Below are 26,827 nucleotides of genomic sequence, written 5' to 3'. Positions count from 1 at the left end.
CCTGTGCAGAATCCGGGGCAAGACAACGTGCCGGGCTCTCCCGCACGATACGGGCTCGGAGGAGGTCACACCTACCACGCAGGACCCCAGTTCCGAATTCAGACAGTGTCCCGCGGCGCCCGGGTGCCTCCGTCCGTGAAGCGTCTGCCCTCGGCTCAGGTCATGATCCCAGGGTCCTGGGGTTGAGTCCCGCATCGGACTCCCTGCTCCCCACTGAGGCTGCTTCTCCCTCTGCCTCTGCCCCTGCTCTCGCGCGCGCGCGCTCTCTCAAGTGAATAAACAAAATATCTTTAAAAAAAGATACTGTCCAAAGATCACCTCAGATGAAGGCAGCATGTTGCACACTTTATTCCACAGAACCTAATTTTTCCCCGAATTATCTGACCAAGAGTCTTATTTTCAAGAAACATACATCAAAACTACTGTTCAAAGAACACAATCTGAAGACCCTGCCTTGTCTGTCTTCTCCACACCTGTATTTCAGTGTTCGTGGCACGGAGACATTTTAATACTCAGAAAGGGGGAAAGGCACTTTCTCATAACCTGGGAGAGCAGAGGAGGGAGGGCAGGACTGCGCACGTGTGTGTGTGTGTGTGTGTGTGTGTGCGCGCGCGTGCGTGTGCACGCGCGCACGCACTCTTACTCACAACACCAGAACGCAGAAGGAGAATCCAAATTCTATCCCAGAGCATGGGTTTCGTTTCCTCCTCCGGCAGGCTTTTACCCAAGCAGCTCATCAGGAACACCTGACTAGACTTGGATTTAACCACCTCCTCCCTTCTGTTATCAAGTCTCCGGAAAGAAACAGCAAAGCCGCCTGGTGTCACCACCAAGGGGAAATAAGAAGAGCAGGGAAAACTAATTTAAAAAACCTTCCCCTGGATCATTAAGAGCCGGCTCTCCGACTAATATATGTATGGTTATGCCCTTTAAAACTTCACCTAAACACCACCCACCAGTGATTTATACGTCATGGGAGGGACAGTGGAGGAAGGGGAGAGAGATATTCTATTTACAAGGAGAGCCTCCATGGTGTCAAAGTCCTTATAAAAGGTACTGAGTTCTCGACACCAGACTTCTTCACAGGTGGGGAAGACTGGCTAAGTTCTCAGAGTGATATATTAACACCTCCCACCACTAACATTTCTAAGCAGTATAAACATGGTCGTCTCTACCATTAAGAGGACCGTGGATTTTTCAGATAATTTTTATAAAAGAAAGACTCCCAGGAAAAAATTTAGATTGCATCTCACCTCTGGGTGACTTTGAATTCTCTCTCCCCCAAGTCTGTTCGCCCCTCCCTCCTCTGTAATAGAGACTATTAGTCAGGCACACGGCCACCCAACTAGAGGCCACACGGGCCAGCATCTGCACCAGCAGGCTTGGCCATGTGACTAGTTCTCACTCATGGAATATGCACAGAAGTGACGGCCCCTTCCCAGTCTTGGCCTTGAAGACACTGGCCGCCAGAGAGGATAGTGACTGAAGACCACGGGAAACCATGCGTTACAGATGGCAGAGCCACCCTCCAGAGCAGGGCCCTGATGACCATGTGGACTAGAGCCCAGTGACCCCCGCCATGTGGGACAGAAATAGAGTTGACCCTTGAACAACATAGGGGTAAGGGGCGCCGGCCCCCTGTGTAGTTGAAAATCTGCATACAGCTTCTGACTCCCCCAAAACTTAACTACGAATAGCCTACTGCAGACTAGAAGCCTTACAGATAACATAAATGGTCTCTTAACATACATTCTGTTATGCTGCGTGCATTCTATACTGCATTCTTACAAAAAATGGTATTAGGAAATGCATAAAGAAGACAAAATACATTTATAATACCTGTGTAGGAAAAAAATCTGCACATTAGCGGATGCATGCAGTTGAAACCCGGGTTGTTCCGGGGTCAACTACCTCTCTCTCCTGAGACACTGTCTGGGGCCACTACAATAGCAGCTTGGCCTACCATGAATGAATAGGCCATCTCATTGTTTTAAATCATGTTGCATGCTCATTTTTAAGTCTGGCGAACATCGCTGCCTGATGGAGTGACCACTTCATGGCGCACGGCTCCTTCTTAACTAGACTCCAAGGCCATCCCAACAGACTGAGCGAGTCACTACAAATCCTTCCGACTGGCTGTCTGCTGCTAATCCTCGCTGCGATCCTCCCAACCCACTCCAGCTGGCTTTCCTCTCCTTGTAGCACTTTCCGACATACAATTTAATGGACTCTCTTCTCTCAGCAGAATACGGCTCCGTGCCAGCGGGATTTCCTTCTGCCTTGTTCGCTGCAGAAACTTCCAGTGGCTGGAACAGCGCCTGACACGTAGCAGGCACACAACAAACATTTTCTGAATGAAAAATGAATTCACCTGAAATCTATCACATTTTAAGTTATCAAGTCTTCAACTGCACAATACGTATTAAGTCAGGGCACCCTAGAAGCAGAAAGAACTTGAGACGTTATTTACACACGTGGTTTTCAAACCAGAACCCAGCATTTCCTCACAGTGCCTTCTAATAAGGCTTCTATGGATCCTAGGAACATTTTATTTCAATTTATTCATTATCTTTCAAATTAAAAAAAAATCAACAGATTGAGCATGCTCACATGTGTGCATTCAAAATAAAATACATGTCTATTTTACTCTGACATTCATGGCTCTTAATAACTCAGCTATATTGGGGGCACCTGGCTGGCTCAGTCGGAAGAGCATGCAACTCTTGATATTGGAGTCATGGGTTCAAGCCCCATGTTGGGTGTAAAGATCACTAAACAAAAACAAACTTTAAAGGAAAAATGACACTGTATTGTGTCTAATACTATTCTTCATGCCAGATCCCATCTTTTGCTACTCACAGAGCAGATTAAAGGTATCAACTGCATTTTTTTTAAGTCAAAAAGGATACACCACCAGGAAAGACGAAGAGAAAGCTCCAAGGGACACACCCTGCAACAGCATTAGTTCATCTTCTGCCAGAAAGAGAGAGGCCCGCGCCCAGACAACAGGACTGGGAAGTTCAGGCGTGGGACAGCCCCTCAGTGATTCACACAAAGCAGCTCTGTGTGAATTCCAAAGTGGAAGTTACGAAGCCTTTGATTTGTCTTATCTGTGGGGCCCAAGATTTACTTATATGCCATGCTGCAGACTAGGATTCTCGACCCGGTCTTGAAGCCACCCATCTTCACCCTGGGGTGAAGTCGCTTTCCTTTCTCGGGCCACCTCCAAATGTATCAAACAGCAAGAGGGGGTCAGGTTTGCAGTTCTCTCGAGCTCCGACAGGTGACACCGCTGGTACCTCAGAGGGCTGGGGGGGGGGGGGACGGTATTCAGGGGCCTGAGGAAGCACTCTCACACACAGACAGCTCCCTACCTACATCCAAAACACCCCACTTCCCACCAGGGAATATCCAGGCAATTCTATCTTGGTCCCACATCCCGACTTGGAGCCAGCCTCCATGTGGAACCTCAATTCCAGCAAAAGCAAGCCCCCCAAATTAACTACCACTGTCGGCTGAAGGAGGGCAGCCATCTTCCCATCCCAGGGTACACTGTCATTAAGATTCATGGTGAGGAATTCAACTACTGTCTAAGTGCCTAAGTAAAAAGACCTGATAACCACAATGCAAAGTGAAAAAGCGAAAAACAGAATCTGCACGCCACACTTCAACATGCTTACGGCCAAGAACGGGGAGACAGCCGTCTACCTCTGACCAGACTGAAGACTTAGACACTTTTCATTGTGTTAGGGAACCGAACTGTTGGGCCCACCCACACCCCTAAAAATCCCAATGTTGAAAACCTACCACCGGATGTGATGGTTTTAGGAGGTGGAGCCTCTGGATGGTGATTAGATCATGTGTGTGGAGTCCTCAGGAAGAGGATTCGTGCCCTTGTCCAGGAGAGGCCAGGGAGCTCGCTTTGGGGCTCTCTGCTCTCCCTCATGCAAGGATACGAGACGCCACCTACAAGCCAGGAAGCAGGCCTCACAAGACACCACATCTGCCCACACTTTGACCTTGGACTTCCCAGCCTCCAGAACTGTGAGAAATACACTGTCGTTTAAGCCCCCAGTCCACGGTAATTTGCAACGGCGGCCCAAGCTGCCTACGTCAGTTACTGAGTGCATGAAGAGAAAAGATGAGGCTAGAGAGTCAAAGATGCAGAAAGAGCCAGCGAGACCTACATGCTCTGGGGGATGGCATGGCCCTCTCCTTGACCAAGGCACACCTGCTCACCCTTCCCTCCACGGGCCGTGACGTGTGGGGCTCCTCCAAAATCACACATACACATTTTAGCACTATGCCTCTTACCAGAGAGACAGTGAATAAAAGCAAGGTTACTTTTTCAGAAAAATGCCCCAAACCCATATATTCAGCTACATGCTATCCAATTTTTATATGCAACAATATTCTCATTCTTAAAATCTTTTATAAACAAATAATAGACCCTCGTAAAATAATCCTAATGGTTTTCAACATTCAAAAAATAATTCTTGTCTATTATTGTGTCCTCGTCTTTGCAGGTTGATGTCAGGCCAACAGCAAGGGGATACGAGAAAGATCCAACGAAGTGAGAGGGACGGGAAGGACCGTGTGGGGCCACGGAAGGCCACAGGCTTTGCGGCTGGGCACAACAAGGTCCAAAGTCCAGCTCTACTTTAGCTAGGACCTCTGAGCGCCTCCGTTTGCTCCTCAATTAGAATGAGATGATTAGGGATGTCCAAAAAAGGATGCCTGGTTCTTGTCAGCAGAGCCATTAATGTGCAAGGTGGATGGCAGTTTGCTGGGACCGTAACCACGTGAGATTTTTTTTTTTAAGTGGAGAGTTCTACACCTCCTTCCAATTGTAATGTCTAAGATTTCACAGACTTCAAAGCTCCAAAGACAGTTACCACTAAATAAATTACTGTGGCATTAAGAATGAATAAAGCAGAGCACTGAGATGAGCTGCCTCTCTGAGGGCTCAGTGTTGGAGGACAGAGTCCCCACACAACTGCACACGTGCCACAAAGGAGATGCACTCAAGATCCCGTAACTCTAATTACCCAACATGAGATGATTTTCTACATTCCTGTAGCATTTCCCAAAACGGTCAAAAATGAAAAGCTCTTTGTGTCATGTGTATATTCATGGAAAAGATGCAAAGCAAGTCACGGAATTTTTCCGGCTGCTCTGTTGCTCTTCTCATTTTAATATAATTATTGATATCGTATTACATTTTTTCTTGAAATTTCCTCTTGAAGACTACTTTGACTAACTGCTTTAAAATGGGGTATGTAGGGGCGCCTGGGTGGCTCAGTCGTTGAGCGTCTGCCTTCGGCTCAGGGCGTGATCCCGGCGTTATGGGGTCGAGCCCCACATCAGGCTCCTCCTCTGGAAGCCTGCTTCTTCCTCTCCTACTCCCCCTACTTGTGTTCCCTCTCTCTCTGGCTGTCTCTGTCAAATAAATAAATAAAATCTTTAAAAATAATAATAATAAAATAAAATAAGGTATGTAATACTTTTAGAGATAAAGTTTTAGAGGTTTACCTTCCCCTCCTCAAAAACTACTAACTGCTGCTCCCACTGTGAGAAAGAAATCTCCTTTTAACCAAAGGGCCCTTCTCCCCTTAGTGGATAAAATCTGTGTAAGATACAACCACTAAAACACACGGGCTTCTTCCAGCCACCACTCTGAGAGCAGCGAAAACTGCAGGCCCATCATCCTGACAACTGTCCACCAGGCAGGCCCTACCTTCTAACCATGAAAGTGACGGCGAGGCCTGTCCTAGAAACCACCGCTCACCCCAGGACAGGAGCTGAGTGCACTGATTTCACTGTATAACCACCTTGGGGACAAGATGTCAGGTGCTAAACAACCGTGTGGGCTTTTTAAAATTTGTTCTGCACATACGGAGTTTCTAGAACAACTTAAGCAATGCTTATGATTCACTGGTTATTTGTAAGCATCTGGCCAGAAGCCGACATGCGGCCGTGTTTTACCAAGAGCAGCGACTGCGGCTCTGAGGTCAGCCCCTCGCTGGCTTCCACTAGCTCGCACGTGGGCTGGCGCGGCAGGTGCAGGCCAGCTAGGAGACGCGACCGCGGGGCTGGGGCCGGCGCTGCCACGGCCTCTGCGCGTGCATCTGAGAAACAGAAGGGCACCCGCCCGCCTGGCCCGACCATGGCTCCGATGTGTGACCCCGTTCTGCAATCATCACACGCTGCCTGCCTGCCTTACTCCTGAAATCAAGTAAGTTTTAAAAGTCCTGCTTCTAATTAGTTATAAATGAAAATGTTACACGCCTATTTCAGAAACTAAGCTACTAGCTGAAATATGAAACTATAATGGGATCTCAGCTCCACAAAAGTTAAAACCAGTTTTGGGAGAGAAGCTAACAAAGTGTTCTTAAGGAGGATAACAACAGGCAGAATCCTTCCTGGCTTCTATGAACGAATTCACTGGCTTCCCAGGACACAGCAAAACTGGTTTCAAAAGTACAACCCTCCTGGGTGGCTCAGTGGGTCGAGCTTCCAACTCTTGGTTTTGGCTCAGGTGTGATCTCAGGGTCATGAGGTCCAGCCCCACATCAGGCTCCATGCTCAGCAGGGAGTCCACTGGAGATGCTCTCCCTGTGCCCCTCTCCCCACTCACGCACACTTTCTCTCTCAAATAAATCAGTCTTCAAAAAAAAAAAAAAGGAAAACTGTAATTTTCAATAATATTATTAGAAACCGGTATTACAGGGAATAGTTTGGTCCCTTTTCACACAACTGAAGAGGGAAACAGAAGTGGATAAAAACAGAATTACCTTTACAACCAAGATTTACTGAGAAGAACTCTGATGCGTATTTAGGCGCGGGGGACGGGGGGATACTTACCAGATCTAGTGCGGAGCCTCCACCGAGGTATTCCATTATTATCCACAATTTAGTGTCCTACAGAAACAAAAAGAGGAAAATTATTTTTAAAAAACAAAACCAGAAAAAAATTTAAATAATCTCAGGTTGTTTTTTTTTTCCGCTGTTATTTTGAAACTGGACATTTTCACAAACACATAACAGCAAGGAAATTGTGTGCAAGTGAGTCCCGAGCAGGAAAAGGCCTCACGACATTGCCGGGCTTCCGCGGTTTGGGCCGGCCTGCGTCAGACGCCTGCAGACAGCATGTTCCGGACCTGCTGAACCCGAATCTCAGGGGGCTTCCCCTTTCAAACAACCTCAGTCGGTGATCCTCAGCTACAGCTGGGTTTGGGAACCAGTCCCCAAAGACCATCACAGGGCCAGCAGCAGTCACACGTGCTCCTCCCCTCCCCCCAGGTGTCAGCCAGGAGGCGCCCAGGACACATAGCCGTGGGGACCGGTAGGCACTCCCTCCCAGCTGAGGGAAGGTCACATTCCCAAGGGGGGGGACAGCAGTGCAGCCTTTCCCCCACCCCCTTGTTTCGTAGAAAGGCAGCGAATTTCCAATAGCCCAAAAGCTACCATAGTTTTCAGGGAGCTTTCCAGAAAAGCAGGCCCCAGCCCAAGTCTTAAGTTTGTGTCCTCACCAGTGTCCACTCTGTGTCTTTTCGTCTCTCCTGAAGCCACTCAGGCCCATGACTTCCAGTGTTCTTTTTTTAAATACAAATCCCAAAGCGATACTCCCCTGAAAACCAAGAAGCGAGCAAGCAAACCTCTGCACTGTGCTCAGAGAGGGAGCCCCCGTCTGGTCCGCAGGTGCACGGGCCTGCTTACAGAAGTGGGCTTTGCTACTAACTCAATCCTTTTGGTAGCTGTAACATGCACCGAAAGAGTTCTCTGGCCCCTTCAGGGTGGAAGCGAGCCCTCCTGCTCTAGCGTATCCCCTAGGGAGGCCCCTCCACACTCTGGCCTCCAACTTTGACTGCCTGCTCTTCTGGAACTGTTTCTCTGGCCTTCTTGCCCTAGCAGAAGTCGGGAAAACCGTCACCTGCTTCCCTCCCACACACCCTGTGCAAACTTTTACTTTAGCAACTATTGGTCTGATTTTCATTTTAGATTCACTTGTCTGTTTCCACCAACAGCAAACTAAGTGCCGGGGGACAGTGCCTGGCAAGGTCGGGCTCAGTACGTGTTAATACGGTGTGCTGTAGTCCGGGAAGGGTAAAAACCGTGTTGACCATGTATTCGCTTCAGAGAGGCAATGATACACGCACATTTGTAAAAAAAATTCCTTGTAAAATTTCAAATAACTTCTGACATCTGGAGTTGAATCTATGATATTCTGAACAGTTCAAGTTTTACCGCAGATAGAAATAGAACACTTTCTCAAGCTCTAAATGCCCTTGACGTCTAGTACAACAAAGACAATTTCAGCAGAGACTGGACAGGGCACAGAAGCCTGAGATGATGTGTTTGGGGCCCACCTTCTACATATAAACGTTTCACCCCCTCAGTAACCACCTGGCCATGGACACCTGCTCTAACAGGCATAATCGCCCCCTGGTTCTGACTTGAAGAGAACTTCCCACCAGAAAGACTATTCTCTGACCTTTCTTCCATTTAGCAAATGAGCCCAATGCCAGGTAGACCTCCAGAGCCCCGGCTCCTGGAGAAATGTCTGTGTGGCTCCTTCTAGGCATTCCAGAAGCATCTTGTCTTTATTCCAGGGAACGACCAATACCATTTTGGATATCACGGGAAATCTAAATTCTTTTTCCATAAAAAACTTGGACTTAGATGTCTATTCCCGTTCCCTTATTCATGGTGCCGTCTGACCCAGCTCCCATCCCTCCGACTTCAGGGGCATGAAGGCGGACTCGGTGGGTCATCGCCTTCACGTCACTCCCATCTGCAGCCAGCGGTGACCAGGACTCCGAGAGAGGCCTGGGCGGACGGCGATTCGGGGGTCACCGCACTGCTTCCCACAACAATAGGACACAAGTGGCCACACGTCCTCCGCCAGCCTGCGGTCCAAAGCACCGTACTCCTCTCCTAAACCCTTGCCAGGTTAGCCCAGCAGGTAACTACCTACCAAGGAGACAAAAAAATGACCCTTTCAACAAGCTACTTTTCTCCTTTCAGGGAGCCACACCAGGTGATAAAGTGAGCCATTTTCCCATGTTGTCCTAATACCTCCGGGGCATTTAAGCATTGAACCAAGGGCTCCCCAGCTGAAAGGATAAAACCCCACCCTTTCCTTACAAAGGCTTCACCTCTTTGGGGAAGAGGGAGTGAAAAACCAGCCCAGCCTCCGCTTCCCCCCCACCCCATGTAGTGTTCCGTGCTTCATTGTTTGCGTGTAACACCCAGTGCTCCACGCAATACGTGCCCCCCCCTTACTACCCATCACCTGCCTATCCCAATCCCCCACCCCCATCCCCTCTGAAGCCCTCAGTTTGCTTCCCAGAGTCCATAGTCTCTCATGATTCATTCCCCCTTCTGTTCACCCCCCTTCATTCTTCCCTTCCTTCTCCTACCAATCTTCCTAGTTCTTATGTTCCATAAATGAGTGAAACCATATGATAACTGTCTTTCTCTGCTTGACTTATTTCACTTAGCATAATCTCCTCCAGTCCCATCCATGTTGCTGCAAATGTTGGGCAATCGTTCTTTCTGATGGCTGAGTAATATTCCATTGTATATATGGACCACAACTTCTTAATCCAGTCATCTGTTGAAGGGCATCTCGGCTCCTTCCACAATTTAGCTATTGGGGACAATGCTGCTATGAACATTGGGGTGCATATGGCCCTTCTCTTCACTACATCTGTATCTTTGGGGTAAATACCCAGGAGTGCAATTGCTGGGTCATAGGGTACCTCTATTTTTAACTTTTTGAGGAACCACCACACTGTTTTCCAAAGTGGCTGTACCAACTTGCATTCCCACCAACAGTGTAAGAGGGTTCCCCTTTCTCCACAACCTCTCCAACATTTGTTGTTTCTTGCTTTGTCAATTTTTGCCATTTTAACTGGTGTAAGGTGGTACCTCAATGTGGTTTTGATTTGAATTTCCCTGATGGCTAATGATTTTGAACATTTTTTCATGTGTCTGTTAGCCATTTGTATGTCTTCATTGGAAAAGTGTCTGTTCATATCTTCTGCCCATTTTTTGATTTGATTGTTTCCCATGTATTGCGTTTGAGAAGTTCTTTGTAGATCCTGGATACTAATCTTTTATCTGTAGTGTCATTTGCAAATATCTTCTCCCATTCCATGGACTGCCTCTTAGTTTTTTTGACTGTTCCTTGGCTGTGCAGAAGCTTTTTATCTTGATGAAGTCCCACAAGTTCATTTTATCTTTTGTTTCTCTTGCCTTTGGAGATGTGTCATGAAAAAGGTTGCTGTGGCCGATGTCGTATATTCTCCTCTAGGATTTTGATGGATTCCTGTCTCACATCGAGGTCTTTCAACCATTTGGAGTTTATCTTTGTGTACGGTGTGAGCGAGTGGTCAAGTTTCATTCTTTTGCATGTAGCTGTCCAATTTTCCCAGCACCATTTATTGAAGAGACTGCTTTTCCACTGGATGTTTTTCCTGCTTTGTCAAAGATTAGCTGCCCACAGAGCCGAGGGTCCATCCCTGGAGTCTCTATTCTGTTCCATTGGTCTATGTGCCTGCCTCCACTTTTATCCAGCTCCTTCCTGGTAGCAGACCTGCTGGGGTCTGAAGGCCGTCCCACCAGATCCGAGGACACAGAAAAACAGCGTTAGGTCATGCCTTTCAAATACCGTGGCTAGGGCACTATAATGTGCTTCCCCCCACCCCCTTGCCCAGTTCCACTGGCACCACTAATCGGGAAAAGGTTCTACTGGTTACACCCTGTCGGCTGACCTGGCTTTTCCAGCTCACTGGGTGCGCCGCTCGCTCCAGCCATGGAGAGGCGGCCTGGGAAGTGAGGTCAGTGACCCCCCTGCCCCACGCTCTCTGCGCGCAGTCCCCACTCACTCCGGGCCGAGGGGCCACAGAGCAGCTCGCCCAGGGGCCAGCACCAGGAGGCAGCAATAAGCAGGGTGAGCGCCTGCCTTTTCTGCAGGGGCTCACCTTCTGGACCCCAAGACAGACCTCCGACAACTGTTCCATGAACTCTGTCACGCGTAGGTGCCAGGAGAGGGTACAGCAGGGACCCGCTGGCTCTCAGAGTTAGAACCAAGTCTCTTTTAAGATGAGCCCAAATGAGGTTATGGCACTGGGGTTGTGGGAGAAGCAGAGGGAGGGGACAGAGGAGACAAGTGCAGGTCAGCCAACAGAAGTGAAGCGGTAAGGCAGGGAAGAGGGGGACACCAAGGATCTGATGGAGGGGAGGGCGCCCCGGTGCAGTGACCCCAAGTGTGGCCGATTCTGTAGCCTGTGCTAAACGTTTCAGACTCCCCCCCTACAAGTCACTGAAGGGCAGCAGAGCAGACGCCCACTTTGGGGTAAGCCCTGGATGCGGGTAGGGGAGGAGCCAGAGGGTAGTTACAGGCTCCTGCAGAGGCCCAGGGAGGAGAGGGAGAGGGGGCGTGGCTGTGGTGTCACCGGAGAGGCTGGGGAGGCAGAAGTGATGGGCCTAGGGGTACACAGGGAGGTCAGGGTCACTGCCAGACTTGGCCTCACTCAGATAACATGGCCATCTATTGACAGGGAGCCCCAGGGGAAGGAGGTAGAGGGGGGATGACAAGCTGGGACAGGTGGACAAAGGTGTCCACAGGTCATTCATGGAACAAGCATGAATCTCCTTTCTCTTTAAAAACAAAATGAAACAAAATACACACCGGTTTTAAAATAACTGACGGCTCGCACTAAGTTGTACTAAATAACAGCTCACTCGCAGGTGCCCATCCGTCCCTGCTCTCATCCCCACCATCCCCACCTGTGCCCCCGGGACGCACCGAGCTCCTAAGCCCCCCGCTCCCGCACAGCTGCTCCCCCTGCCACAAGATGTCCTGGCCACCCTGCCCGTGCCAGTGACAGCCCACAGGGCAGCTCCCCTGAGGACATGCATCCCGGGCATACCCTTCCCTGCTCGGTCCACCAGGACCAAACATCTGTCCCCACTCTTCCTCTTGCCTCAGAGAAAGAGGTCTGTCTCATCCTCTCCAAGAACAATCTGCCAACAGTGTTCTCTGTTCACCCCACCCCCTCCCACCAGTGACCCCCAGTCCCACCACTGACACCATCACTCCATGTGCCACCTTCCCTTGGACACGCATTCTCCTCCGCAGCCCCAATCCTCTGTACTCAATCATTCTCTCCCTTTCTATAGGCTGGCTCTCCCCCCACGGTACCAATGAGTCCTAAAACCTCTGGGTTCTGCTTTGCTCCTCCTTCTCCTGGCTAGAATTCCTGAACTATAACCCCCAGCTGCCGGTTTCTCTTCCCCACCAAAAGGCAAGGGTGCTAAGAATAAACAGCCTACCTCCCAACGTGGATGAGGACAGAGCTGCTGTGGCTATTACGAAAACCAGGGAGAGCGCGAAGGGACAGCTCCTGGGACCTGGAGAAGCGTCCGTTGCAGACACATAACCTGGGCCCCATCAGGAGCACACCCGTGGATGCCATCCCACCTCCCGGGCAGGACGGACGTGCAACATGAGACAGAAAAGGTCTCTTAAACTGGCCGTGAGTCAGGATTCCAAGTAAGTTCTACCCCCACCGATCCTAAAACAACTGTTCACGAGGGAGTAAACGGAGGATCTGAGGAGCGTGTAGGACGGGCTCTGGGGGTGGTAGGCAGAGCACGGTCTCCGCTGTGTCAGGCTTCCTCATCCTTCTAGGCACTGCTGACATGTGAGGCCGGGGAGCCTCTGGGGGGAGGGGGGGCTGCCCTGTGCACTGGGGGCTGTTGAGCAGCACCCCTGACCCCTCTCCCCACTAGATGTCAGTAACACACCCCAGTCCTGATCACCAACAACGGCTCCAGACATCACCGGCGTCTTCTGGGGACCAGAACAGCCCCCACCGAAAACCCCTGCACTACATGACCAACCGTGGGTAAGCTTCAAGGGTCGCTGGACCACCAGTGCCGAGCGCTCACGCTCTCGTCCTCAGCAGAGCCACTGCACACCCCGGACCCTCCAGCTAGAGCGCTGTCACTTACTCACCGCAGGACAGCTAAGCTTCGAATTCCTCACCCACACAAAGATGGTAGTAACCTGTTTCTAAACCTCCTAGTTCAACTGACAATATAATGAGATCATGAACGTGGAAGTGTTTTGCAAAGTTCAAGGTACCAAACACACACCAAGTGCTATTAGCTTTATCAACATCATCACCCATAAATGCTTTAAAATAACCTAGAAAAACAAAAGAGCCCAATTAACAAGGCTAAATAGTATTTCCCTGCATGGGAGCGCCTGAGCCACATAAAGTCTGGAACAATGATTCATACACATTCCACACTAGAATAAAAAAAAATTAATTATTGCCCTACAAGCCCTGAGGCAAGAATGTCTGACAAAGATGGTCTGGCTCAAGGGACACACTTGACCTGTCCTCGGTGACCAAGTGACCAAGCACTGTCACTGCCCAGACGTGGGGCACCCTGAGGAAAATAAATCAGAAGAGTTCTTAAAACGAGAATGATTTTAATCAGAATAATTTCCTATTTTTTTAAAAAAAAGATTTGATTTATTTGACAGAGAGAGAGACACAGCCAGCGAGAGAGGGAACACAAGCAGGGGGAGTGGGAGAGGAAGAAGCAGGATCCCAGCGGAGAAGCCTGATGTGGGGCTCGATCCCAGAACGCTGGGATCACGCCCTGAGCCGAAGGCAAATGCTTAACAACTGCGCTTCCCAGGCGCCCCTGAATAATTTCCTTTTTAAAATATCCCCTCAAAAGAGGTGAATTATAAGCGACCTTGTGATAAAATTCGTAAGTGAAAGAAAATGGTCCCTTTACTTAATAAATTCATAATTCACAATTCAAAAGGTACCAAAATGTATACACTGAGAACTTTCCCTCTCACCCTGGCCCTGGGCTATCCAGTCTCCACCCCCAAATTACTAACACATCTGGTGCAACCTCAGAGAAAATATTCTACACAAATACCCATAAGCTCTTTCTTCCCTTTCATGCAGATGGTAACATTCTATGCACTGCTACCTTGCTTCTACTTAGAACATTCTGTATTTGTCCACAAAGAAATGCCTCCTTTTTTTTTTATTTTAAACCATAACTAACCCATGCCATATTGACAACACTGAGTTGTTCCCAGTCTTTTGCTATTATGAGCCAGGTGTCAAGGAAGAACCTTACGTTCTCATTTTGGAGAGTTCCTGGAAACTGAACTTCTAAGTCAAAGGAATCCACTTGAATTTTAACAAATAATGACAAATGACTCTTCAAAGAATGCATCTTACCTCCAGTACCGTCTGAGTGCTAATTTCCCCTTTCCTTCGCCAACACAGTGTAACAAAACTTTTTTTTTTGTCATTGTCATAAACTGAATTTCTTCCCCCGCCCAAGTTCATATGCTAAAGTCCTAACCCCCAGTACCTCAAAATTCGACTGTACAGCCGACCTTGACCACCATAGGGATTAGAGATCCTGATACCCCCCCAATCCCCACAGTCACAGCTCCACATATAACTTGCGACTCCTCAAAAACGTAACTACCAATAGCCTGCTGCTGACCGGAAGCCTTACCGATCAGTAACATAAACAGCACATTTTGTGTGTTACGTGTATTATACACTGCGTTCTTACAATCTGGAGAAAAGGTTATTCAGGAAAAAAAAACATGGACAGAACTGTAAAAACTTTGCACCTGTAAGTGGACCTGTGCAGTTCAAAGGGTCAACTCCACTCAGAGACCGGGTCTTTAAAGAGGCAATTAAGTTAAAAATCAAGTCATTGGGGGGGGGGGGGAGGACCCTGATCCAATGTGGCTGGCGTCCCTCTAGGAGACGAGGACACAGGCACACACAGTGTGAAGACGGAGAAGTCGGGCGTCTACCGGCCAGGAGAGGGGCCTCACAGGGGACCAGCCCCGCCGACGCCTCGCCCTCGGACTTCCAGCTCCAGGACTGTGAGGAAACAAATGCGTGCTGTTTCAGGCACCCAGACGGCGGCACTTCGTGACGGTGGCCCTCGGCCACGGAAGACAGACCTGCAGTGGCAAAACTAAACTGTCTCTCAGGGCGTTTCCTTCCCTGATCGTAGGCAGAACCCCTTCATATACTGAAGAGCAGGGATTCCTTTCCTCGCTGTGAACCTTGATCCGTTTACACGCTCTACTGGCTTACCGGCCTTTTTCCGAGGTGGTCACTTTTAACATACTAGGGAAAATGGCCTCCTATCCGATGAGCCACAAACACAGCACTTTCCACATCTGGCTTTTGATTTTGCTTTGGTCACTTCTGCCTGAGGAAATTAATTTGATGTGAACGCATCAACAACATTCCCACAGACAGGCAAACTTGCCCTGAATGGTTTGGAACCACTTCCTAAGAGCTGGGGATCGGTGAGCGAGCTGGGCCCCACACTCAGCACGCCCCACATTAACAAGCCCCAGGGGCTTCACGGACATCCAGAGAAAGGTTACAACGAGGCAAATGAGACCGGGCGGGTTCCACACAGCTAACAAAGAACGAGACTTTTACAGCAGGAATTCTCAAATGAAGCAAGTTCTGCTCTCCATCTGCACGGCCTTCAGAGGCCTCCAGATCCATGACCGTAACAAAGGCTGAGCCCAAGAACTATCAACCACACAGGAGGTTTTATTAAAACAATGCCGGGTCACAGCCTTAAGAATATGGGTTTGTTTTGTGTGTGTGTGTGTGTGTTCGGGGGTTGTGGAGGAAGGTGCCTGGGTGGCTCAGTCAGCATCCAACTCCTGACTTTGGCTCCGTTCGGTCCTGGGATGGAGCCCTGTGTTGGGCTCCGCACTCAGTGGGGAGTCGGCTTGAGGATTCTCCCTCCCTCTGCCCTGCCCCCTGTGCATGTGCATGTGTGTGCATGCACGCACTCTCTCAAATAAATAAATCTTTAAAAAAAAAAAAGAAGCAAAAGAAGAGAGGAGAAGAATCCGGGCTTCCCTCTTCCAGGCCCTAAAAGGAGGACAAAAGCATTCCATTGCAAGGAAATTCTTCTGGAAGCAAGTATGAAGTAAGAGAAAGGCCACTGTAGACAGGAATCAACTAAAAATAAGGTTGTGCCGGAAACAGCACAAATAAATAAATAAATAAATCAACTATCAGACCAAATCCTTACATCAAAGGAAAAAAATCAAAATCTTCACTACAAATCAGCCAAAAATGATGTTGGAAACACTACATACAGGCATCCCTCATTTTTTGTACTTCACAGATACTGTGATCTTACCAACTGAAGGTCTGCGGCAACTCTGTGTTGAGTGAGTCTACTGCCGCCATTTTACCAACAGCACTGGCTCCTCCATGTCTGTGCGTCACATTTTGGTAATCCTCACATTTCAAACTTTCTCATTAGTACTGTATTTCTTACGGGGATCTGTGACCAGTGACATTTGATGTTACTAATGTCATTGCTTTGGGGCTTCGCCCATGGAGGAGGGGGTGCATAACAAGTGAATGTGGTTGTTCCGGCAGCTCCACCAACTCGTCATTCCCCTGTCTCCTCTGGCCTCCCTATTCTCTGAGACACAACAATACTGACATTAGGCCAGTGAATAACCCTACGACATCCTCGTGTAAGTGAATGAAAGAGTCGCACGTCTCTCACTTTTAATCAAAAGCAAGAAATGAGTAAGCTTAGTGAAAAGGGCATGTCAAAAGCCAAGACAAGCTTAAAGCTAGGTCTCTTGTGCCAGTTAGCCAAGTTGTGAATGCAAAAGGAACCTTCTTGAAGGATATTAAATGTGTTACTCCAGTGAATACACAAAAGATAAGAAAGTAAAACAGCCTTAGTGCAGATTAGCGGTATGGAGAAAGTCTGAGCAGTCTGGATAGAAGATCACACGAGAGGGGCGCCTGGGTAGCGCAGTCGTTAAGCGTCTGCCTTCGGCTCAGGACGTGATCTCGGCGTTCGGGATCGAGTCCCACATCGGGCTCCTCCACTAGGAGCCTGCTTCTTCCTCTCCCTCTCCCCCTGCTGTGTTCCCTCTCTCGCTGGCTGTATCTCTGTCAAATAAATAAATAAAATCTTTAAAAAAAAAAAAAAAAAAGATCACACGAGAAACATCTCTACAAACCAAAACCTCATCCAGAGCAAGGCCCTAACCCTCTTCAATTCTACAAAAGCTGAGAGAGGCCAGGTAGCTGCAGAAGAAAAGTCTGAAGCTAGCAGAGAGGCAGGCTCAGGAGGCTTAGGGAAAGCAGCCGTCTCCGTAAATGAAAGCACAGCGTGAGGCAGCAAGTGCTGATGCAGAAGCCGCGGCGAGTCCCCCCAAAGTTCTGCTGAGATCATGAATGACGGTGGCTGCACCGAACAACAGCTTTCCAGAAAGCTTGGCTGAAACTGCTTTCCACTGGAAGGAGAAGCCACACTGGGCCCTTGTCGCTGGAGAGGAGAAGTCAGTGCTGGCTTCATAGCTTCAGAGGCCAGGCTGGGTCTCTTGTTAGGGGCCGATGCAGCTGGTGACTTTGAGTGAAGCCCATGCTCAGTGACTGTTCCGAAAATCCTAGGGCCCCAAGAATGTGCCAAATCTACTCAGCTGTCCTCTCTACATGAAACCGAGCCTCAATGACATAGCACACCTGTTTACAACATGGTTTACCTACTATTTTAAGCCCACTGTTGAGATATACTACTCACAACAAAGGATTCCTGTTAAAATAGGACTGTGCTCACGGATGATGCACCCAGTCACCCGAGCGCTCTGGTGGAGACGTGCAATGAGATTCAGTGTCTTCATGCCGTGTCAACAACACCCACTCTGCAGCCCATGGATCAAAGAGTCATTCTGACTTCCAAGTCTTATGATTTAATGCATTTCCTAAGGCTCTGGCTGCCACAGGTTGTGACTCCTCTGATGGATCTGGGCAAAGTCAACCGAAAACCTTCTGGAAAGGATTCACCGTTCTAGATGCCACTAAGAACTTTCATGATTCACGGGAAAAGGTCAAAATTATCAACACGAACAGCAGTTTGGAAAAAGTTGATCCCAACCCTCATGAATGACGTTGAGGGGTTCAAGGCTTCAGGGGAGGAAGTCACTGCAGATGTTATGGAAAGAGCAAGAGAACCAGAGGGAGTGAAGCCTGAAGATGGGACTGAATCGCGGCGATCTCATGATTTATGAGGAGCTGCTTTTCATGGATGAGCAAAGAACTGGTTTCCTGAGACGGGATCTACTCCCGGTGAAGATGCTGTGAAGACTGTTGAAATGACAGCAAAGAACTGAGGATGCGACGTGCACTTAGCTGGTAAGGCAGCAGCAGGGTGTGAGAGGACGGACTCCAACTGGGCAAACTAGTATCAAACGGCACGGCATGCTACAGAGAAAGTGCTCATGAAAGGAGGAGTCAATCAATGCAGCAAACTTCAGTGCTGTCTCAAGAAACTGCCACAGCCACCCCGACCTGCAGCGACCACGACCCTGAGCAGTCGGCAGCCATCCACGTGGAGGCCAGACCCTCCACCAGCAAAAGCGTTACAGCTTGCTGAGAGCCCAGAGGACGGCTGCCGTTTATCAGCAATAAAGTATTTCTTAAAGTCTGTACACTGCTTTTTTAGACACAGTGCTATTGGTGCACACTTAGTAGACTACAGTATAAACGTAACTGTTTTTAAAGCATAACTTTTATATGCACTTGAAAACCAAAAAATTCATTCTGACTAGGTTTATTATGCAATATTAGCTTTACTGCAGTGGTCTGGAACCAACCCCGCAGGACCTCTGAGGTCTGCCTGTACACAAAAAGCTATATAATACAGCCAAAGATTTACTCAGAGGAAAACTCACAGCATTAATTTATTTTCATTACCAAGCCAAAAAAATAAAACTAAAAGAAATGTTAAATGTTTAACCCACAAGCCAGGAAGGAAGGAAAAAGGAAACCTAAGAAAAGCAAAGCAAAAAATAAAGAGACATCCATAACGGAAAATACTAAAATGAGAAACATATCGTTTTTCTTTTAAGATTTTATTTATTTATTTGACAGAGAGCCAGACAGCGAGAGAGGGAACACAGCAGGGGAGTGGGAGAGGAAGAAGCAGGCTCCCAGCAGAGGAGCCCGATGTGGGACTTGATCCTCGAACGCCGGGATCACGCCCTGAGCCGAAGGCAGACGCTTAACGACTGCGCCACCCAGGAACCCCACATATCGTTTTTTAAATGACAAATAACTTCCAGTTACTGTAATCAAGAAAAAACAGGCAACACATTAATTTGTAAATATAGCAATAAAGAAAGAAAATTATAGACAATTTTCTAAATGCAAAAAGAAAAGATCACAATACTTCATGAAGAGTAAATCTGAAAATCCGGAATGAAACATAATTTATTTTTAATATACGAATTAAGATTTACTCAAGAAAGAACAAGAACTATAGGCAGAAAAGGAGTGAGGGGAAGAAATGGATCAATTACTTTCCTCTACAAACATCTACATAAAGATAGACAGCAAGCAAGAAGGTCAAACGGTTTTGCCTTTGAGTAATTTCAAACCTTGGAAGAACAGAATGCATTCTAGCATTATCCTGAGGGACACGACTTTTCATGACATCACCACATAATCCCAACACCTGCAAGAGGCCGGGATGGGGAAGAGCAGTGGGTCCCACTGAAGGATGGAGCACAGCAGGGAGGGGAAAGCGCCAGGGACGCAGTGCAGCCTGGGAGAGGAGCTGTCAGCTGATGAGTGGCACCGGCCCCAAAAGTTACTTCTAAAGAAAAAAAGGTACAGTTGGAAATAAATGAATGTTAGGTGTGAGTCTCCTTACATGGAAAACTTTCATTTTACACGCTAAACCACCTGCCCTACCCCTACCAACTCTCGCCTGCCCACCTGCCTGCCCGCCCCAACTACAGAGCTCTCAGGGTCCTGAGCTCTCCTCGGTATCTGCAGTAATTCCACTGTGCTCAGACGATGCCTCCTAGTGGGGAGACCAAGGCTGCTGAACCTCAGGCCACCTCCCACCCCTCTGACCACCAGGGGCTGACTTGGCTGTGATGTGGTGTTGGGTCAGGGCATGCAGTGAAGGAGGGGAGAGCGCGCACACACACAGGTGTGTTTTAGTAGGTAAGTCTCCCCAGAGTGGCTCTGAGATGGTCCTCTCTCTACCATCAACACGAAGTTGACATAACTCAATACCAAATCTGTTCATGGGAAGTTTCTGTGCTAAATGCTTACAAATAATAAGCCAAATAAAACCACTCTGCTGACACACAAGGACACAAAGTAATCAGGGAAATACATGCTCAAATACTCTAAATCAGAGAAAAGAAGCGCGGTAAGTGCGGGAATAAAGAGCAACATGAGGAAAGTACCCCGGGAGGTAAAAGAGAAGGACCTTTCCTCCCTCGCATCCATCCTAGTAAGACAGCAAACACCACAGTCAAGAACCACGAGCTGCTAGGCTGAACGAGCTCTACGCCCTCATCTTGCTATGAATGGATTCCTTCTGCAAAGGAAGTGTTTCTAGTGGTGACAAGCTCATTCCTCTGCTCAGTGAAACCCGTAGTGGTCATTACACAACATCTGTCAGAAACACTCATCTCAAAAACCATAAAATCAACAGAAATGATGAACATTACTGAAGACGGTACGAATTCTTTGAGAAAGACTCAACTCAAAGAGACAAGACCAAGTCAGAAGGTGAGTGAAGCTGACAAAGACTAAAAACTGTGTGGCTTGCAAATTTTTAAAGAAGTGCCTTTAGTGTTATAAGGCAATTTATGGAATTGGTGGATTCACAAAAAAAACAAACGCTGTATTTTAAACGCATAGGTGCCAATCATGTTTATATTTTATTGCCGTTCGTGGAGTTTAACCTACAGGTGAGTGGGCTCTAAAGCACAGGACTGCACGCACCACACAACCCCAGTGCTCGATCTGCTGAGCACGTGGCTCTGCTCTCTCCCTTCCAAGCTTCCGGCTGCTGCTCTAATTGGTATTTTCTGCACAGTTCTATTCCAGCGTGCGCAGCTAGACACATGCACGCGTTCTCGATTTAATCTATCTTTGTAACTGACGAGCTACTGAGAACAGTCAGGCGGCACTTGGATCAGAGGCACAAACTGCAGGCTCCCTCACGGAGCAACGCCGGGGCTTAGAAGTCAGGCCTGAGCGGGCACGAGACCCGCAGCTCAGGGCACAGACCCGTGCCTTCTGCCCCCGTGTCCCGCCCGGCGTGAAGCACCGCCCACGCCCCAACGCCGGCTCTGTCTCTGCCCCGGTGTGAAGCTCCACCCGGCCCGATCACAGACCCCTAGACGACAGCCGGCCTCCAGGCTCCGGCTGACACCCGGCGAGCGTGCTCCTCCCCGGCAGGATTCGATACAAGGACTGGCTCTAGCTGTCCGTTTTCCTTGCTCTGAAGCAGATGTCTTTATTGACTCAAATGCCTGAAAGTCACGCTGTGCTACAGGAACCACTGAACGAGGAAAAGAGTAGACTTACCTCTCTGGGAACGAGTCTTCCCTTTCATTACATCCCAAGCAGCCCTCTTTGCATAATCTAAGTAAGCTCTGTGATAGCATGGATCGTACCATTTTTGAGGAATTTACTCAGAAATATAAGTTTTCGAGAAGAAAGGATATGACCTAATTTATCTAAATACCTCAGCTGTGTTCAGATACTCCAGACGGAAGTTTAAATATGCAGAACATGTATGTTGAGACAAACAGAACGAGAAATACAATTAATACTTACTTTAATTTATAGGGAACATTAGCCAAAAAACGGAGCTAAGTTTCTTTTTTGGTGAAGTAAAATATTTAGCCTAATTGGAATTTTAATTCATTCAACTTTCTGGAGAGAAAAACATAAAACGGAGCTGCCAAATGTCTTCAGGGACCTTCTTCAATTACACTAGGACAGTATGTTCGGGAGAGAGAAAGGGATCCAGTCCCCATCCTCAGAAATATTTCAAAGCACATCTTTTATATTATCTTTGGCACTGAGCCTACAACTTTTCCGCCGTGACTGACTGCAAAATGAAACGTATTCCTTTGTGATTCGAAAGCAAGATTTACTTTCAGATGTGTTCAATCCGCCCAAAAAAAGTTTTGTTTTTGCCCACGGTCACCCTGGAGTTTGATACCACGGACTCAACGTACCGTGTCTATTTTCCCCAGAAACGCAAGGACAGATACGTGCAGACTGAAAATTATTCTCTGAGAAAACAGATGTGCTGCTCCTCTCCCAGGAGCTGCAGCTGTTCTAGGCCATCAGGGAACACAGCTGATGTCTTCCAAATGTTTGTAAAGCAGGGATGGGGGGCAGGGGTAGGCACCCCGTGCTGCCCGTGGAAGGGGAGGGGCCCTGCTCTCCACAGAGGGCCCTTCGGCTGGGCCCCCTTCGGCTGGGCCCCCTTCGGCCAAACCACAGTGCAGAGGGCAGGGGAACAACGCCTCTGCCGGCTGGTGGACAGCGAGCGTGCTGCCAAGAGGAGGAGCTCACATCCTCTCCACACCTACAATCTCCAAGCCTCGGCCCGCAAGCAGAGGGAGGGCAGGAGGCTACCGCGCAAGGGAAAAGCTGCTCTCGGGGCTGCAGGACCCAACGAGCTGTTGTTGGCCAGTTCTCTGTGCGACCAGAAACCCAAAAACAGCAGCTGAAACAACTCCGGTTCCAGCAGACTCAAACCCTCCGCGTCCCCACGGAGGGCGCTGCCTGGGCCAGTACCAGGGTCTCCTCGGGGTCCAGATCAACAATTCGGCCCTGCCTGAGGAACATCGTGCCTCCTCCTCCGGAACATAAAAAATCCATTTTGCCAACATGTGAGAAACGACCACTCAAACCAGGTTTTTAAAGAGCTGTGCATCTGACCATATGCATGAATTTCCTCCCCTTTTTTCAGAGAGTCCACTTATTATACTCACATACTTAAAACAGATTCATAATCCCCAAAACCCATTTTCTTTAGAGAGTAAAGGAGATTCACTGAAGCCAACAAATAGCAAAAAGAGAAAAAGCATGAAAACAAGATAGATATTTGAAGTAACTCTGAAATCAATTGTGTTTAAAATAATGAGCCAAAAATCTACGAAAACAACACAGAGGAATCACAAAATGATAAAATGGACAGATCCTACCATTCCCTGGCACGTATCCCGACTCTCTCTTCCAAGGTTTAATTTACTTGGAGTGAGTACAACAATGTTAGGTCAGGCACTTCTAGAAGCAACCAGCATATTCCAGATTCCTCCAGATTCTGGCACAGGCCAGGGAAGCAAGCGAGTCCTGCATAGAAACTTCCTTACCTGCCGGGCCAGGGGCTTGTGGCTCCCCTGCCCACAGCACTATTCCTCCAAACAGCCACCATGTTCTCCCACCTGTGAAGCCCCAGAGACGCCACAGGAGCAACGTGACAAAGGAGGGCCTCGGGGAACCCCAGACAGCCACTGAGGAGAAATGTTCTGGTGAGTCTGTCTTCTAGAGACCACTGGTGATTTCATGAGGGCCTTCAGCATGGTTCCCTTGAAAACGTAGTGTCAGGGGCGCCTGGGTGGCTCAGTGAGGTAAGCACCCAACACTTGATATCAGCTCAGGTCATGATCTCAGGGTCGTGAGATTGAGCCTCGCGTAGGGCTCCACACTCACCATGGAGCCTGCTTAAGATTCTCTCTCCCTCTGCTCCCCACTCTCTGTCTCCCCCTCTCTCAAAAAAAAAAAAGGAAAGAAAAGAAAACACAACTTCAAATAAAGGCCCAAACTCTAGTTGATGGGATGTGGCATCTGCAGTGTTCAAAGCCCTCTGGACGTCCCTGCTTCAGCTACTGTATCTGCCTTAAACAAGCTCCTTCTCATCAGCCCTTCCTGGTGGGAACTCCTGATTCACGGAGACCTAGCTCATCGGGGAGAGAAATCCGCTGCTCTGGGCATGTCGATTGTGAAGTTCCCATGGGACATTCTAGGGGAACTGTCCAGTAAATGCTTCCATAAGTAGATCTGAGGCCTGCACAGGGTCCAGGCCAGATGCCGAAGCTTGGGCAGGAGTTAAAAGCCTGGACTAAAGCAGTATGCAAAGAACAAACAGGAAAAGAAAGCCAACCGCTAACAGTAGCCAAGGTAAAGAACTGCGGACAGACGGTAGAAACTCCTGTCAGACATCAGCAACTGTCATGTTCCCCAGACCAGAGGGCAGGAATCACCTCGGCTGCGCCCTCAGCTGCACTCCGTGCCCCAACACAGGGACCCACCCTGGCAGCATGTTAAGGTTCAAGCGTATGCAACACCTCCCTCCCCTCACACCTCACCCCACTCCCTCCCCATCCATCCCACCCCTGCCAACCGATGGAGCCCAGTTATGCACCCATGATCACAGACTCCACGTACAGACGCAAGTTGGGTAGGCACAACCTAATGAAATACAGTGCTGTTAGTGGTAAATTCCGTTATTCAGGAGACTCATGAGAACAACGGGCTACTTGCCTTTTTAATTACACATCTAGGCTTGGAAAGCTTCACACCTCCATGCCCTCAAGTGCCCACACCTTTCCCTACTATACATGATGACTAAAACATGCATATCCATGGCAGGTTAGATAACAGACTGTCTTTCCAGAACCAATCCAGTCACCCCAGTTACTGCTTAAACTCTGAAACCAGAAGACAAGAAAAAAAAAGAAAGGGAAACCACAACAGAGGGTTCCAACAATATTTATATACCATTATTCACACCTCTTATGTGTGCTCTGAAACACCAGCGTCTCTAATTAACCAAATGAGTAAAAACTGTTCGGATTTCAGGAATGGAACTGGGGCTGGCCTGCACAGCCTCCCAGGGAGCCCCTCAAGCGGGTCTGCCAAGAGTTCTGCACCTCTCTCCCTCCTCCCATGCCCTGATGGCCCCTCCTCTTCCTCAGCCAGCCAGAGGTGGGCACAGCACTGGCAACAGCCAAGAGAGGCAGGTAGAGACCCAAGACAACTGCTGAACTTTCACTCATCAAGTGAAATTCTATTTTCGTTTTCAATTTAGGAACAGAAAACTATGCTATCTGAAAATTGGGTGCATGTATAGAACTGACCGGTGGGATCATATCCAATTCACACTCCAGTCGCCTGACCCTGAACGACACTCATCCGTAAGCCCACAGTGCAACAAGCCTAACAGAGCAGTCACAGAATGACGGCTCCTTTCTATGGCCCACAGCTCCAGTCGCTTTCCTTTCTCCCTCCTTCGGTTCAGTGTCTTTATTAAGAAATTTCCGATATCGCCCTCCTCTAAGTCTCGCCCACCTTCTCGCCCTCTGTCCGAGGGCTTCTCCCAGGCTCTCCAAAGCCTATCAAGGCTCTCTTCCTTGAGCTGCTGGCTCGGTTTTCCAATCCTAAATCAGTGCCACATCAACTCCAAGAAACAGATCCTGGAGGCCCCGCACCCCATCTCCCCTTGCCCTCATCCTGGCTTCCCCCTCCTGTCCCGGACGGGTGCCCCTCCTGTGTGCTCCAAGCACAAACTCAAGCTCCCCGCATCAGAGCACTTACTCAGCCTGACACCCGCCCGGCTACGTCTCTCTTTCCCTCGCTACACCGAACAAGCTTCAGGCACAGAGACCAGGCCTGTGATCTGGGATCAAGACAGAGCAGCAGAGCTCAGTAAGCACAGGAACCGGTGAGCCACGAATGATGGCAGCAGGAGGAAGAAATGCACCTGACCCAAAGCCTTGGAGCCCTAGACACTGGGTCTTAAGATCAAGGGAGAGTATGACCTTCAGGCACAAACACAGTTGTAATACGCTCTTGGAGAAAGAGGCTGGCACTGGTCATCCCAAGTACTTTCTTCATATTGGTAAAATCCCATTAACAATGTTAAAAAAAAAAAAAAAAAAAAGATCTGTGAGGATTACCTGTGGGGAAAGACACCTCAGATCCTAGTAATGAAGGGCTCACAAAAAATCTCATATTGAACATACTGGAAATGTCTGCCATAAATTTTTTTCAGTACAGTACAAGCGAACACTTCTTCAATGTGCTCTAGGGGCACCAGTCCTAAACACAACGGCCAAGTAAGGGATCCCAATTCACCAAGATGGTGCTTTTCAAAACAACTGAAAGACGGACACAACCCTGCACACTCATGGTGCGGCCAGCAGAAGATTAAGGGACCCAGTAATTCCTGCTCAAAGAAGCAAGAAGAAAGTCAGAGACTAAGAACGTGCTGCTTTTGTTGACAGCTGCTCCGGTGGACTAGTTCTCATTTCTCGAATATAAATTGGAGGCAGAAACTTGATTAAAATCAGAAAATGTAATATCAAACTTGGTACATTATTAAACCAAGCAGTGAGGCTAGAATTAAATTCATTTAACAGCCTTAGCTCAGAACCTCCCGCTATCACAGGGAAGCTCTGTTGGTATTGCCACCGCTCATGAAAGCTGCCGCTTTGTTCACACAGTCCAGAAGAGAAAGAGCAAGGGATTGCGGGTGGCTTTATGAGCCTCTTAGAAGGTAAACACAACAGTGGGGACCTGAAAAGTATAAGAACGTGTAAGAACCAGGAGATAATCTGCCTAATACATTCCACACCAGCCAGAGCCTTAAAAGAGCACAGCTCCTCGACGTGCCAGGAGCTTACGAAGGAAATCTTTGTAATAGACCTAAAGGTGATCTGAAGAGTTGAGAATAAAAAACCACAAGCTTATCATGGAAGCTTCTTCCTTTCTTAAAAATGTGTACAAGTTGGCATGAAGGAAACGTTCAGTAAGGTCACTAGAACCACGGGGACTCTCACGGACCACAGCTCACAGGCAGCACACGTGCCCACTCCGCACGGCGCCTGCTACGTTCTATGGAGCACAGCCACACAAGAACCAGGACT

The 26,827-nt window shown here is 48.5% G+C and overlaps 1 protein-coding gene across 2 annotated transcripts in view; it reads right to left on the bottom strand.

Moving 5' to 3' along the window:
• The window catches only part of STK24 (serine/threonine kinase 24), a 112,656-nt gene that overhangs the window by 23,480 nt on the left and 62,349 nt on the right, over positions 1 to 26,827 (bottom strand). For both annotated transcript variants that reach the window (XM_045810991.2, XM_045810990.2), the window contains exon 3: positions 6,865 to 6,921. In XM_045810991.2, coding sequence (XP_045666947.1) covers positions 6,865 to 6,921 — 57 coding nt within the window. The remainder of the gene's footprint in view (positions 1 to 6,864; positions 6,922 to 26,827) is intronic.

Source organism: Ursus americanus, chromosome 10 (assembly GCF_024610735.1).
Source record: "Ursus americanus isolate L20-20 chromosome 10, mUrsAme1.1.p, whole genome shotgun sequence".
In the NCBI taxonomy this organism is placed as follows: Eukaryota; Metazoa; Chordata; class Mammalia; order Carnivora; family Ursidae; genus Ursus; species Ursus americanus.
This window is presented reverse-complemented; position numbering and strand designations above follow the sequence as displayed.